At 42.8% G+C, this 15,369-nt stretch overlaps 1 protein-coding gene across 9 annotated transcripts in view; it reads left to right on the forward strand.

The window, feature by feature from the left end:
• EYA2 (EYA transcriptional coactivator and phosphatase 2) overlaps window positions 1-8,841 on the forward strand; it is a 103,408-nt gene extending 94,567 nt beyond the window's left edge. For 8 of the 9 annotated variants that reach the window (XM_075517319.1, XM_075517322.1, XM_075517316.1 and 5 more), the window contains 5 exons: window positions 1,171-1,331; window positions 2,371-2,485; window positions 3,099-3,220; window positions 4,070-4,170; window positions 8,263-8,841. In XM_075517319.1, coding sequence (XP_075373434.1) covers window positions 1,171-1,331; window positions 2,371-2,485; window positions 3,099-3,220; window positions 4,070-4,170; window positions 8,263-8,343 — 580 coding nt within the window. In that variant the 3' untranslated portion in view covers window positions 8,344-8,841. The remainder of the gene's footprint in view (window positions 1-1,170; window positions 1,332-2,370; window positions 2,486-3,098; window positions 3,221-4,069; window positions 4,171-8,262) is intronic. The other variant, XM_075517317.1, reaches the window with a different exon arrangement.
• The last annotated feature ends 6,528 nt before the right edge of the window (window positions 8,842-15,369 follow it).

Below are 15,369 nucleotides of genomic sequence, written 5' to 3' on the forward strand. Positions count from 1 at the left end.
TTTAATACAGAAATAAAGTGGCATCAGGGCTTTCTAGAAGGGGAAATTACCGTGCAGTAAATCAGGATGTGAATATACAAGCACTGGTTACTCCCCCAATGAGGTTGTCAAGAAGCACTGTTAAGCTGAACTAATTTCAAGCTGCAGCTGAGAAGGGTAGGTCTGTCGCTGAGCCTTTCTGTCTCTTCCCTTGCTCTGTTCAAGCTGAGTTTGTCCAAATCCACTGGGTCTGTGACCTGATCCAGTCAACTGTGCCCCATGAGCTGCGGCTGCCCTCTTCCATCACAGCTCAGTCAGAGATCTGCTCAAACCATAAAACCCATCCTGATGTTGTCATCCAGCAAACGTTTTAAGATGACATGAGCTGGTACTGCCTCTTTGCGTGCCCTCCCTCCCCCAAACCAGGGAACCGATCCAGCTGAAAAGCAATTTTTTTTTTTTTTAAAGCTGTATTATCTTTTAACTGGAACAGTTCCCTGATCTGATTCACCTCAGTTCTGAAGAAGTGCTTGCACTAGTACAAAGAAAGGGACATCGAGGAGGGCTGAAGACTGGAACCAAACGCCTAGTAGAAGGCAGGATCGCTTCCTTCAGAGAAATTGCCTGTATAAGGTGTTTGTGGAACTGTCGCTTGCCCCCAGGTCTTTGTGGTAATTACTCTAGAGTTGCTTTGAAATATTAACTCAGTTTAAGAAAAAAACCACTTTACATGTTGCAGGCAGTTAAGGCTCCTTTAGTTAATTTCTTAATTTTTTTCTTGATCTAATGGGTGTTCAGAGCCTGTTTAGCAATATAGCCAAGCAGTCAGAAAGGTAACATCAGGATTTTCTACTTTAGGATTTGAGTATTTCTACAGTTACCTTAGCAGCCTGGATGAGAAGCAGGTGAGGAGTTTCAGTGACCTGAGGACAGTCAGATGCTTTGTAGTCCAGCGAACCTCAGAATTGTCAGGGAGTACTAAGTAACATGCGTTGTGTTTACAGTAAGAACATTTTTTAAATCTGTGCTAGTAACTGTGCTAGAGATGAACTCCAGTTCTGTACAGCATGTCCTGTGTATATCTGTGGTGCCACTTGTCTCCACATTTCTTTTCAATTGTTTCCACTCCCTGCTGGCACTGTATAGACTGTAATTATACTGACCTCTCCCCTTCCCTCCTCCCTTTCCCAGCACATACAACTTCTCCGCAGATGGCTTTCACAGTTCAACTGCCAGTGCAAATCTGTGTCTGGGCTCGGGTGTTCATGGGGGAGTTGACTGGATGAGGAAATTAGCATTTCGCTACCGTCGGGTGAAAGACATGTACAACACCTACAAAAACAATGTAGGGGGTAAGTATCTATGGCCAGGCAACAAGCGTGCCTTTCATCTTCCCAAATACTTCTGACCTTGCTAGGGACATGCTATGGAGGAGGTGTAGAGAGCATCATGATAAGAATACTTCACACTGAGCTGAGCAAGTGTTTCAGCAGTCATCCTTAAATAAGGTTCTGTACAGGATTTGCAGGAGGTATGCTAAAATTTCTGGTTTAGTGGTTGGAGGACTCAAGTCTGAGTGTGGGGCTTTATGTTATAATTTCTTTGGCAGGAAAGCAAAATTTTCTCCAATTTTCCAAAATGTTTAGTAAGAAAGCCATCAGTTCAAAACTAAATACACCTTTTTTTCCACAGAACACATGGCTGGTCTCTGTCTGAAGGCATGCTTGTATCATAACAGCTTGTTCTTAACTCCCCCAAAACAATACCACCAGATATCAGGATGCCCTGGGTTCCTTCATCTCAGCTAGTTCCAGACAGTTCTTCAATAGGCTGCTCTGCTTCTCTTTTAGAACACCAATGCCAGTTCTGTGACTAGAAAGAGAAAGAAGCAAAACTCAGAATATCACCACAACATTTTTTTTTTTGAGTTGCAGGAATAGCGTATCTGCATGTACTGGAAATGGTGCACAGCTTTTCAGGAGAAACAAAACCATCCTGGCTCCAGATGTCTCTCAGCTCAGGCTGCTACCTGCTACACACAGCTCTCTCGTCCTCTTGCTCGCTTCCCATACGAGCTTTATGCTAACTCCAAGAAAGGTGTTTTAACAAGGTCCCACAGCACGCAGCTGACTGGATACCATTCCACTGGAGAGGAAGGAAGCTGAGCTGCAGTAGCATAGCAGTGTGCTGCAGACAGGCCTCATGTACCTCAAGGCAGAGCCTTGGAGTGATGTGGCAGTGGGCAAAGGGAAGCAGCCTGCACCAGGGCCAAGAGAAGGGCAGTGGGAAAGAGAAGGTTCAGAACACAGACAGGAGCCCTTTGGCATTCTACATACAAAGCCATGCAACTCCCTTTCTGTGCTTCTGCAAAGATGCTTTCCCTGCTTACAGGTTTAATAGGAGCTCCTAAGAGGGAAACCTGGCTGCAGTTAAGAGCAGAACTTGAAGCGCTGACTGATCTCTGGCTCACACATGCTCTGAAGGCGCTGAATTTGATACATTCCCGGTAAGAACAGCTTAAAGAATTGCCTACAGGCTTGATCCAGGATCTCTTTTGCTTCCCCTTTTTTCCCCCCTCTAAACAAATCGAGACACATTTATAGGACTTTGCTGGCCAAACCTGTGGGAGGCCAGTCTCCACATGTTTGCCAGACTTGTATTATCAAGCTTTGGGGTGAGCTTGAGATGATGAACTGAGCAAAAGAAAAAACAATCCTTTTTCTTGCCTTTCCTTGGCTACCTCATCTGTGGCACACTTTTCATGTGAGCAGATTTACAGAAGAGTAGGAAAGGGAGAAAAGGGCCATTCTATCCCTGAACATGTTAACTCAAAGAACCCAGCGCAGACATTACTACATGGTATTTAAATTCCCACAAAATAGATCCTGGCATGCATGCAGTAAGGCTGCATCACTGCTGCTAGTTTGTTTTATGTTTTTTTCATTCTCCTAAGTTGATAAAAAGACATTACCAGTACTCACATTATCTGCCTCTAGCTGCATATCTCCCAATGGCTTGGGAACTTCCAGTTGCAAGAAAGGTTTGCTTCCTGGTATCTTTCTGTCTCGAGTAGAAGAGAGAAACACAGATTGCCACTTCTACTAACTTTTGTTTTCTAGGCCTAACTGTGTGAATGTGTTGGTCACCACAACTCAGCTTATACCAGCTCTTGCTAAAGTGCTTCTCTATGGACTGGGCACTGTCTTCCCCATTGAAAACATTTACAGTGCAACAAAAACGGGTAAGAGCAAACTAACTTAGGCCTCACTGACGATAGATTGAAGTTTTGTCCCTAAGTCAGGCACATCCATTCAACCTGATTGCAACAAGCAATGTATGAACTTTATTTTTAGCTTCATGTTTACACATCTCTAGTTCACATCCTGACTGCCCACACTTAAGCTAGTACTGACTGGGGGGGGGGGGGGGGGGGGACGACGACCAAAAAACCCCAGAGTCTTCTCAAGTGTCTCCACGGGGGAGTGAGCCTGAAAAATACCCACCCTCTGGAGCATCTTCTGCATGTGGGATGTTCAGCTGCAGCCATCTAGGAGGAAGACAATCTGGTTGGACCTGTTACATACAGAAACACTGTTTGGATCTCATTATTCTTGCAGAGGGGTCAAGTCTGCTGAACGAGCTTTATGAAGCTGTGTGAGTAATAAATACTGGTAGGGTTGGCTTGGGACTTTTTTTGTGTTCTGTCCTTTCTGGTATAAGTGTTTGAACCTCTGAGGTTTGTATTTTTATGTTTTTACTGCAACCAGAACGAACAGTAGAGGGCACTCAACCGTGAGTGTCACATCAGGCTACCAACTGCCGGTCTAAGCAGTACATCAAAGTCACAAAGCTTACGGAAAACTGGCAGCACTTGGAAGTCCTTGGCTGTTAAAGAAAATGCTAGTAGCTGTCATGAGATGGAGAGAATCCATCTCAGATGAAGATTCAGTTAGGTTCTAATTTCAAAAGAAAATGAGGAATGTAGCAGCAAGTTCAGTTAGGTCCCAACTCCACTTCCAGTACCTGAATGTCAGCCCCACCTGCTGTATGTGTCCAGATAAAAAAACGTGTCTTCTCTTCTGTTGCTTAGGGAAAGAGAGCTGTTTTGAAAGAATAATGCAAAGGTTTGGAAGGAAAGCCGTGTACATTGTAATAGGAGATGGTGTTGAAGAGGAACAGGGAGCAAAAAAGGTACAGTTTGTGGATACCGTGCTGGATTCTTCCAAGTTTGCATTTCAATGACCCTTTCTTTATTTAAGCATTCAGTGAAGCTCCCTCCATTTGAAGCAGTTTACAATTGGTCTCATTTCTTAACATGCAAAGTCCTCAACAACCTTGTGAGAAATTTCCTACTGTAAATCCCCCCACCTTGGCAGCTAGTGCAATTTTTCAGGTAGTCGCTGTGTCACATGTTCCAGGAATCATTCTTGCTTAATAAAGATGGCTTTAAACACATGAAAAGGAAAACTCCAATGTGTGATCTCAGATGAGCAAGCAGGATGAATTTCTGATCTACACATACTGCTTTTGTAAATTCCAAATTATTGGAATTAGTTTTGAATTACTTATTAGAATATGCTTATATACATACATGTATTTATGACTCATTGAGATCATAGGGTGTAATGTCATTAGAGTGAATACCAGAAGGACTAGTGCTGAGTTGCTGCCTTTATCAATGATTTATGGATCAATGTGATTCATTTCACAAGCAAAATGAAATTGGGAAGATGTACCGAATACAAAGTAGAACAGAAACTGCGAAAGCAGTATGGTCAGGAATAACAAGCCCTCGGTAATATTTCACGCTCACTGCATAGATATGGCCCACTGACATAGGTAGCCTTAGAAAGAATTAAATGGACTAAGCTGTGCATCCAATTGAGTCCTCCAGTCGTTAGTATCCACAGTCCACTGATTGGGAAAGGAGAACCTGGAGTTTTAGGGACCAGTTGAAGCTTATTTGTTTTGGGTAGACTGTAAGAGAAGAGAAGCCGGAACCCCAGAGCTTGGAAGAGATAAAAGCAAAATTTGAGAAGACCAACGCTCGCATTCTGTTTACAGTGACTTGGGGGCAGGGCTAGAGATCCAGCAAGGAATACCTTCCGCCATACACATGGGATATCAGTGTATTACAGAAACCCAGGAGTGGTAGAAACATGGAGAACAGCAACAACCTGAAGGAAGATAGTCAGGTACATCAACTGAATTGTACAACATGAGAACTGAACAGCCAAAGTTTTAATTTCCTAATCTTTAGAATAGAAGCCTGCCTGGAATCTCCATTTATTTGGCTTTACAGGGGCAGGAATACAATTCGTTAATGGCAAGCATTATTTGCAAGATGTCTTTGTGCATCCTGGGTCTTGTGCTCCTGATGTGACTGCAGAAATGTGATCGTGCTGTGTTTGCTTCAGGAGCATTGCGTATCAGTTGAGATGCTGGAACTGACTGCATAAGTCCCATCTTCAGCAAACTAGGTAATTTTTAGTAGGCACACAGATTACTGTTGTAGCTCAGGTGATGTACAAAATATTACGTCACAGGAACTACTCAGCTATACAGCTGAATCTTGTGCTGGAGGACCTCTCATCTCATTCTGAATGAAGATCCTGCAAAGGCTTTCCAAGCAAATTTGTGCTCAATTGGGTGCACAAGCCCAGGAACAAAGGGATCCCAGCAAATAAGGTGATCAGTACATGTTGTATCCCCAGAATTGTATCTCAGGTCATCTTCGAAGCAGCAGAAACCTTCTTTTTTTTATAGTGTATTTCCCCAGCCAATGGAAGCAACGCTACCTGCCCCCACCTTGGAAAACTAGCTAAATCTGCAGATGGTTCTCTAGTTCATGAAGGGTTAAGGAGTTGTCAGAGAAGAGTCCAAAATGCATGACTGGGAATGAAGTGATAATAGCCTGCTGCTTTTGACAGCCTGGTGCCATACTTCAAACGTAGTGGGTCAGTGAACATGACTGCATCAAAGACTGCAAGGGCTCTCTGGCTGTATGAAGAAGTGGGAAGGTTCAACAATCTTCTACAGGCAGGATTTCAAGAGCCCTCTTGCTTGTGTCTCCTGGTCTAAGCAGCTCTCCCATTAGTAGAGCACATTCTTTGCTGGGCTGTCGCCTCCTTTGATTGATGACAATCATTAGTCAAGGCTTCTACACACCTGAGCTTTATAAAAAAAAAAAAAAGGAGGGGGGGCAGGCAGAGAGCCTTTCACTGTTTTGCCGACAGCGCTGATAGTATCTCCATTTTAGTGGGTCATTTTTCTTCACCTGTCTGATGAGTGATAAATCTGTAAATGCTGAACAACAGGAGTGGCTGGGAGGCCAAGTTTTCTTCTCGTTTAAGAAAGAAAAATAGATAATTTAATGGAAGGAGTTTAATAACAGCCAGGGGAGGGGGAGGGAGCAGGAAATAACTTTTCCCCTTAAAGTGAAATTGCAGAGCAATGGATTCCAATTGCTTCAGATGTCTGTGTTTGCTTGCTGTCTCTATACACACTGATAAATAGCTTGAAGGAAACATTTGTTTACTGATAACCAACATACCAGAAGGAAGCTTGAGTTGTATTTAAACATTAGAGGTGTGTAAATAGACACTGTGTAAAACAAACATCTGGAACCACTGGAGTTTTTTTACACAGGTAGGTACACCTGGAAAAGGAACATCTCCCTTCATCAGAATCATCTCTCTAGGAAGTATATATTCTCTAAAGCTTTGTCTAACCTATTTATCTAGAAGCAGTATGTTTACAGTTGAATTATTTACAGTGATAAAATACTCAGGAATTTTATTGCCACACTGGAAGGGGAGTAAGCTCTGTCAGTTAAGGCTTTCTGTATGTTTGTTACTGCATACATATCACTGACTGTACAGAAACCAGTATTTTGGGAGGAAGCTAAGAAATTCACAAGCCCAAATGGTGTTATAAAATGTTAAGTGCACAAATGAGCTGTGTCTTTGATCTAAAGTAAAACTGCTTTAATGGTTTGGGTAAGAAATCCATTTCAAACCGCAGGCTCACCAGAACATACCAAGAAAAGCTGCATTTCACATCTAAAAGCAAGTTCTAATTATTTTGAGGTTATCTCTTTGCAAGCAGCCACCGGGATCCTAGCTATTGCTAATGATTGCAGAACTATGTTGGTACAATGATGCTTTAAGAGTACTGTTTGTACCTTACCAGATCACAGTTCCCATCTCGCGTCCCCTGCGTAATTGAACTGCACTTGGTTCACAGCACTTAAAGTTGGTACTTGGTCCTCTTTCAGATGCAAGTCTGGTTTTCCTAGAGTAGAGTCACAATTTTCAAGAGATGAATCAGATATAAAGAAGATATAGTAGGTCACAGATAGCTGACCTTTCCAGATTTTGTCCAGATACTAAGATTTCAAGTGGAACTGGGTGGTTAGAACTTGGACATTTGTGTACATGACTTTAGATTTATCACAGTAAAATGAATTGAAAAACAGGGAAGCAGGAGAAGAATATAAGATAGTCTCTCAAAAAAGGGAATTAGGAAAGTTTCTTGAGGACAAGCTGTCATATAAGCCTTTCTCTGAGGCAGCAGTGTTATACTAAATGAATAATTGATCTGAGCAACGATAGCAGCTCCTGCATTTCCAGAAAATGCAGTATGACCTACTGGTCCAGTTAACTTGGAAAGGGAATTGTTAGAAAGCATTTTGACTCTGCGTGGTATTATGTTTTGTTTGTGTTTTTGTAAATTTCAATAACTTCATCTCATGATATATATTGTGTACTTGTCTGTGAAGCACTGGCAACAGCTTTCCCTAGTAGTAAGTAGGACAACTTTGAAATTAGTGTTATAGGACAGGATTATGATGCTTTCTGGAGAGTCTAAGCTTCTTGTATAACTTGTTGCAATAGCTGAACATCATTAAGTGGCAAGAAAAGTGTTTCTAGGAGCACTGCAATTCTGGAAAAATTCCTAATGAATCCATGAAAAAATAGGAGAGTAAAGTTTAGTAGCTGGTACATTCAGAAAATCAGCCCGCATCCTACATCATCTCTGAAGCAGCACGCTCCCAAATTGTGGAGGATCTGTCTTCCTCTCTGCATAGGAGAATCGTGTCAGCAAACAGACACTCCCCACTCCCTTCCTTTCTCTCTAAGATGAGCCTCCTTGCCTGTGACACCGTGACAACCTGGTGGCCCAAGTACAAAGCGCTGTTCCCGAGGGTGCAAACTAAGAAAGTTGTTTTGATCTCAGTATTAAACAAAAACCAAAAAATACCCTCTTTTGGTTTCACTCTAGCACAACATGCCATTCTGGAGAATCTCTTGTCACGCTGACCTGGAAGCTCTTCGGCACGCCTTGGAACTTGAATATTTGTAGCAGACCCCAACATCTTAGCACTGTGAGGGCTTCACTCAAACTATTACATCGGTTCCACCTATTCCTCAACATTTTCTTACTGAAAAAATCCCACAGCAACTGCAGTTTTTCTTTTTTTTGAAGGAGAACCCTTTCAGTGGAAGCCTTTAAGAACTTGCAGCCAAAGAGCATTGTGTCAAGTCCTTCTTCCTTTGGACAGAGGAAAAGCCTTCAGATAACTTGCTGGGGATCCTGCAGTTACATGGTTAAGCCGGATGCATAGAGCTGTGACTGCCTTTTTGCCATCAACGACAAACACTAAAAGTCTTGGGTTTACTTGTCAGTTGTCTTGCTTTTGAAAGGGGAAGAGGACATAGTAAGGAGTCTCTGCACAGTACATCACATCACATGGGACTTTCTGAAAATAAGAGTGAAACTGTTGATTTTTTTTTTTGTATTTTTTTAATTTATGAACTAATCTCATTACTCTGGTATTAAGCTCTGTACCTGTGTTTTTAATCTGGCTTTTTGGGGTGGGTGGGTGGGGAAAGTCTTACCATTCTAAATTAATAGTTCATTTCTCCAGAACAAACTCTGGGGAAAATCATATTGTGTACATTAATAACAAGGACACATGGTACTGTTGGTAAGAACTATAGCTGTGTTTTTAAATCTTACATAGATGGTATGTGGACTGTGCATGTGTCTACACGGTGCCTTATGCTGCCATCTTGGTTTTGGGGGTTGGGGGTGGGGAAAAAGTACCTTGTGATGAGTGAAAGGCATTAAATAAAAACATGTTTACATTTTGGGGGACTAGATTACCTGCCTTCTCTTCTCTCCAGCCACTCTTGGATCTAGAGGTATACGTAGAATACATACTCCCCGTTTCAAGGTGGGGTTAGGCTTGAAGGACTCTGAACAGAGCCCCTCAGGTGCAAAATGGAGTCTGTAGCCAGCTCTTCTGTCTGTCGGTGGGGCAAAGGCTGAAGACAGTCGGTGACTGTGTCCGCTGGGAGAGAATGTGGGCACTCGGCAAATCTAACTTGTCCTGCAAAGGAAGATAAAGGGCAAGCAAATACTGCAGCTGTGCGTATTTATTTTTATGTAAATAAATGCATCTACAAGTAAGCTTCAGCTTTAGGATTTCTGCTGAGCTGGCCTGTTAATTCTTGCTGTCAAAATATTTCAATTCTCTGGGCCTGGATGAATCTCTAATTCACTTTCAGAACTGCTCATTCTTGCTTGCTGTGGCACCAAATAACCTCAGAAGGATCAGAGCCTCACTGGAACAGAGAGAGATGCAGCAAGTAATACAATCCCCTTATCTATCACGTGTGAATCAAGATCAAGCAAGTAAGGGTTACACAAGTTACAAGTGTGGCACAAGTGCTACACAAGCCTGAGTGGTACTCCAGACATCTAGAAACCTTTACCTCAGGAAACAGATTCATTGCTAGATCTGAGAGGGGATTTTCTGCCAGACTAAAACAGAAAATCTGATCTCAAAATAATCTGATCTCAGTCTTTGGCTCAAGAGGTAGCAGCCATGCAGCAGCTGTAAAACACGTTAGCTATACTTGTCAACAGCAGACATGAACAAAAACATCCTTTAAGTACATGCTTTGGAGGCATTTGCAAAGAGCTGCTCTCTGGGCCGAGTACAACACAAAACAAAATAAAATGTGATTTTTTTTAGCAGAGGTGTTGCTTGTCTCAGGGCCTGCTGAGAAGCAAGTCTGGCAGAATTTTTCCCTGAAGGTTTTCCAGCTGTAAGACTGTCACAAATAGGAAGTGTCATCACACGTCAAGGAAATCAAACTCAAATGGAGAATTGACAGATGCTTGCAAGATAAGCACACCTGTAAATAAAACCTTTGAAAGAGGAACAAATGCCAGGGATGGCAGACTCCTAAGAAAGCACAACTTCAGCTTTTAACACCCTGTCAGTCAGCTAATTGCCCTTCCTTGAAATTCCAAATTTAACACCTGCCCTATTTGAGTACTGATGTTTTTTTCCTAAAGCTTCTTAGCAAGATTTTGCTTACTGAATGTATTTAAAGATTCTCAGGCTCTCTTGTTTCTGTCTCCAAAGTTCTTGGCAGAGGCCTGTGCTCTGTTAGTGCCTGCTCGTGCTCCACGTACCATTGCTATAAGGGATTTCTCTGTATTCCTCCCAGCTGATTTTTACCTGTGTTACCCGCAGGTAACACAGCTGATGAGGGTGGTGTACACCAGCGTTAGGAACACTTGCTTGTCAGACAGGCGCACTGCTTCCCTCCGGTCATCATGGCACATGTTCATCTCTCACTACAGCAAGAATATCAGGATTTACTGTTTCCAGAGAAGCTGTGATGGCTAGAACGGGGGATCTGTAGCAACTTCTTACTCATGAACATACAAAAGGCCTGGGAACACACGCGCACACACGTGCAGGCCTTGCTCAGGCTCTTTTGTCTGTGTTTTTATGTATTTCTACATTGTTACAGCATCAAATCCTTTCTTAGTCGCATCCTTAACCAGACTGGAGTACAACTATGATGTGACAAGGTTCCCAAATAAGTTGCAGTATAGCTGAATCTGAGGTGAACAAACCAAGCAAGTCATGTTAGTACCATTATTAAAACGTATAACCAACACCAAAATCTGTTCTGTCAAAAAATGTTTAGTATGTTAGTACATGTCTCAACCTCTAATACAGACATTTTGTGTCTTAAATAGAAAAGGGGACGTGGCAGATATATCTGGTGAGAGAATATGGGTTGAAGTCTTGATTGGGACTGTAAGCCTGAGGGCACAGTAGGTGCTATCACAGCTCCTTTTGAACACTTCAAGGACCAAAATACTTTCCCAAACAAGAAATAAAGAACCCTCTGCCTGTACACTGACGTGACATACTCGTCACATTTCCAAGAGTATCCTTTGCTCCGTCATTTCCTTACAGATAACTAATATGAATACAATGCTGCAGAGTAAAAGAAATCAGCTTTTTAAAACTACCAATTCCTGATGGCTAATGTTCCCATAATTTCATGTGCAGATCCTTTCTATGCCATAATCTTAACAGGTTTCGTGATCTTTTGTAAAGGAAGTGGAGACTCACCTGGCAGCCAAGGTGAACATTGCTAGTGTGAGCCTCTGCCACCACTTGGGCCCCAGACACATGTATTTTATTTCTGAAAAATCTGGGACTTAAAATGCTAATAGTAGAAGTAGTAACAATCAGCACCTCAAATCATGTCATGCAAACCCTTTAAAAATGTTCATTCCTGTTCAGCTGTAGCAGAGCAGAAGAGCCACCTCGGACCCTGTTCCAGAAGGGTGAAAAATCAAGTAATTTTCAAGCAGACAGCAGGTATTGCAAAACAGAGCAAAGCTAAGGGTTAGTGCAGAGCGTATAAGCCTTCCACTCTAAGCACCAGCACAGGACGGTATCACCAGAGCAGTGAGGACTGAGCTAACACCCGCTGATCAGAGCGGCCGCCTTGTGCCAGGCTACCGCAGCCATCTGCGCTGCCTCCATTTTCGTCTGTCCAGGTAAGCACAATGTACAAACGCTAAAAAGCCCATCAGGAACAGCAAAAAGCCTCCCCCGTTGATGTGGCAAGGCAAGAAGGCAATCAAGGAAGGAAACCAGATTGTGGTTTTTCCTCAGGAGCAGCTGCTGATTTGGGGTTGTTTGGGGTTTTTTTTCCCCCCAACAGCGCAAGGCAGAGTGAGTATTTTGTCTTTTATAGTACAGATTGGATTTAAGTTAATGGCAAAGGCACACACTGCAAACTGTTTTTAAAATATTTTACAGCACTTTAAAGGTATTTTCCAGGCTATTGCAGACTCACAACATGTTTACTGTTCACATTTTCAATAATTTGCTAGAGCAATGAATGAAAAATTTGCATAATTCAGGTTGTCTATTTGGGCCAGAAACTTCTCAAGAGACAGGAGAACGATCTGGCGTAGTTCATCCTTGCGTTATTATATTACAAAATTAAGGGCAGTAATTGACTTGTTACATGCTTTTTGGAAAGGATGGAGTTTCAAATGCCAATTTACTGTAAGTATGCAGCAGGATTTATTGCTGTAAGAGCACCAACGTGCTGACGGTCTGCTGCAGCGCTTTGAAACACTGCAGTTTCACAGAGATAAATGACTTCACACATACGTGCTATGGGCTGTCATCCCAAGAAGTGGGTTCTAAGGGCCAGAGCAATTCTTCCCACAAAGTGTTTAATGTTGCTGTGTTACCTTTTCCTTCTGAGGTTCCTCCATCCTCTCTTCTCTGTCGGGTAAGGACCTTCCTCACTTACTGTTCTTAAGGAATATGCTGTAGGCTTCATCAGAGCCAAGGTTTTATCCCTGAAGTGTAGGCGGGCTCAGCCAGCCCCAGCACCGGCGTGCCGCACACCTCCTTCCTCCCCCAGAGCTGCTGGACGGAACCTTGGTTTGTGAGGCCCATGGCAAAGTTCTGTAGTCACAGCCCTCTTGCCTGAGGAACGTTAGGTAAACAAACCCAAATTCTCAGCATTTAGCCGTTATCCTGTGAGGTACACAACTGGACAGATAAGGCAAGCGTAGCAGAGCTAACACTGGGCACTGGACAAGTACCCAAGAGTGGCATTCTGTATAAAAATGATTTTTAAAAAAGGAAGAAAATAGAAATGTCATTGTTTCTCAAATATCTTCAATTACGGTGCAGCTGTACAATCGTTTTAAAAACTAGCCACTACGATTCACCAAGAAAGGGTAACTATTCAGGTGGACTGTGGTTCCATGGTTCCACCTGTCCATGTAAAGTGTGAAAAACGCGGCACTCGTGGGCTGTAGATCAGCCTCGACTGAGCATGGGTAGCAGAACCTGTAGCACCCCTTCTGAACGGACACAGCCCTACTGAGGAGGATGAAAAACTTAGGAGCTTATAGCTCCGGATGGGCAATGTTTCTCTTGGCTGCTCCACATTCCTCCGCACTATAAGCACTTACATTTCTACGATTTAAGCGCTGAAAAGTTAATTCAGCAAGCACCAGCACGACAGGGTGACAGGACAACTGATGGCAAATTCTTAACCCCTGCAGCCACAGCCAGACCACAAAGTTCCAGGTTGAACATAACGGCTTCTCTGCAACCAGAACTGCCAGCCAGGCTGCGGCTACTGCAGCACTTACAGCTGCGTGGCGCTGATCCAGCTGTGTCTGCTCCTTGCGTCCCTACGCCAACATCAGGCTTCCATGATGAAACCTTGCTACGATAAACTCCATCCAGATGATACCATCTGGGGGCTAAAACAAAACCGCTGAGCACCTTGAATGCGGGATTAGGGCCGGCCTTCCTGAAGTAACACTACAACTAGGAAAATACTGCCACCGCTTGGTAAAGCTTTGGAGTTGACTGGCCCGGATAAGGAACACCAGTGTCAATCTCCCCTCCTTCTTCCTAACTGAAGGCCCACATGATAATGGAAGATAGTAATAATAGAGAGATTTCTAAGCTCAAACTCCAAGACAATTTAGTCCCCAAAACCAGAGAAATCGGCAGTAATGTGCCCACATGTCTTTCAGTAGGTTGTAACAGGATGGCAAACCTGACGGACACCCAGTGCCTGTAGCTGAAGGGAGAAAACAAGTTTTCCCAGGATGGTATATGGCCAAAGAGGCTTTTCATTATTTACAATTGACTACCCCCCCGACCCCCATCAACTCAACACCTGGTCACTGGCATCACCCTTTGCAGCAGATGATGAAGGACAGCCATCAATCTCTGCCTTCAATCCAGGACTGAGTCAGGTACCGCAGTTGATGACCCTTCACCACCAGAAGGAGGTAGAAATTCCAGACCCAGGACAGTATTTTTTCCCCAAATCCTTGGACCAAAATAAAAAAGGGATACACTACGTAGGGTAGAGGGATACTCTAGACACAAGTGAAGGATGCAGCTTATGCCTGGTCATGGTATTCAATCATACATTAAAGTCACAGCCTATCTTTTAAATTCATACCACATCAGCGTAATCTCCTCCCACAGTGTCCAAGCCAGAGATGTGTTCTTCCTTCACTTCAGTTAACACAACATAATCTTCAGAAAAACAATGAACTTCATACCGTAACTAGCTAAAATGTGGAAAAAATAGAGGCACCAGAACATCCAAGACAATACCTTGATCTTGACCTGATAACTCTTGTTGGGAGTTATTATTTTATATTTATATAAATCTTTACTAGGATTTGGTCACCTATTATTTCTCACAAGGAAAGAGAACTCTTATAGAAAAAACAATGCCCATTAAAAGAAAAAAACATAGGTTGAAACAGGCTTCAGAAAGCAGTGTGGTTTCTGATCACAATTTTTCACTTGTTCATCTCTTTCCTTCTTCCTCCTAACACAAGAGCTTGTTTCAGTGATACCAGCATTCAAATTACGTGAGGAAGGCCAAAACATCAGGCTTTCAAGATTTGTGCCTTTCTTTTAGCGGTAGCACTGGGAACATTAACTTTAGTTGTTTTACAAATGCATGTACCAAAGTACCTACAGGAGTAGGAACTTTACGACAGTAGTCATAGTAAGATTTTACAGTGAACTATTTCATTAGCTCCCTCTTTCTTCTAACAGATAATTAAGACACACACAGCAGTCTTGCCCAATTCATGCCCTCTCAGAGGGCTATGACCGTACTCATCATGGAAGTCCCCATTTCTAACCCACAAATACACCCAACAAGACTACGCGTATTGGTCCAACCCCAATCCAACCAACGCATAAATGTAACACAAGCAGCAATGGACCTTTGCTGCTGTTAATACCGAGAGAAAATGGATGCTACTGAGTTTTATACATAAATGGCTTCTTGTTTACAGACTGCCAATGCTACATTGTTTTTTCTCAAACTTGACAGGCTTGGATTCAAAGGTCCCATGCTTCTGAGACACAAGATCCCAACATAAATGAACTTATCTGTGATCTGGAGAGTGTGCAGAAACGAACATTCATCCAGATTGAAACGAAACTGGACATCCAGGAACACAGAACATTTTTCTAAAACAGTTTAATAAAAA

This window comes from Mycteria americana, chromosome 14 (genome assembly GCF_035582795.1).
Source record: "Mycteria americana isolate JAX WOST 10 ecotype Jacksonville Zoo and Gardens chromosome 14, USCA_MyAme_1.0, whole genome shotgun sequence".
Classification (NCBI taxonomy): domain Eukaryota; kingdom Metazoa; phylum Chordata; class Aves; order Ciconiiformes; family Ciconiidae; genus Mycteria; species Mycteria americana.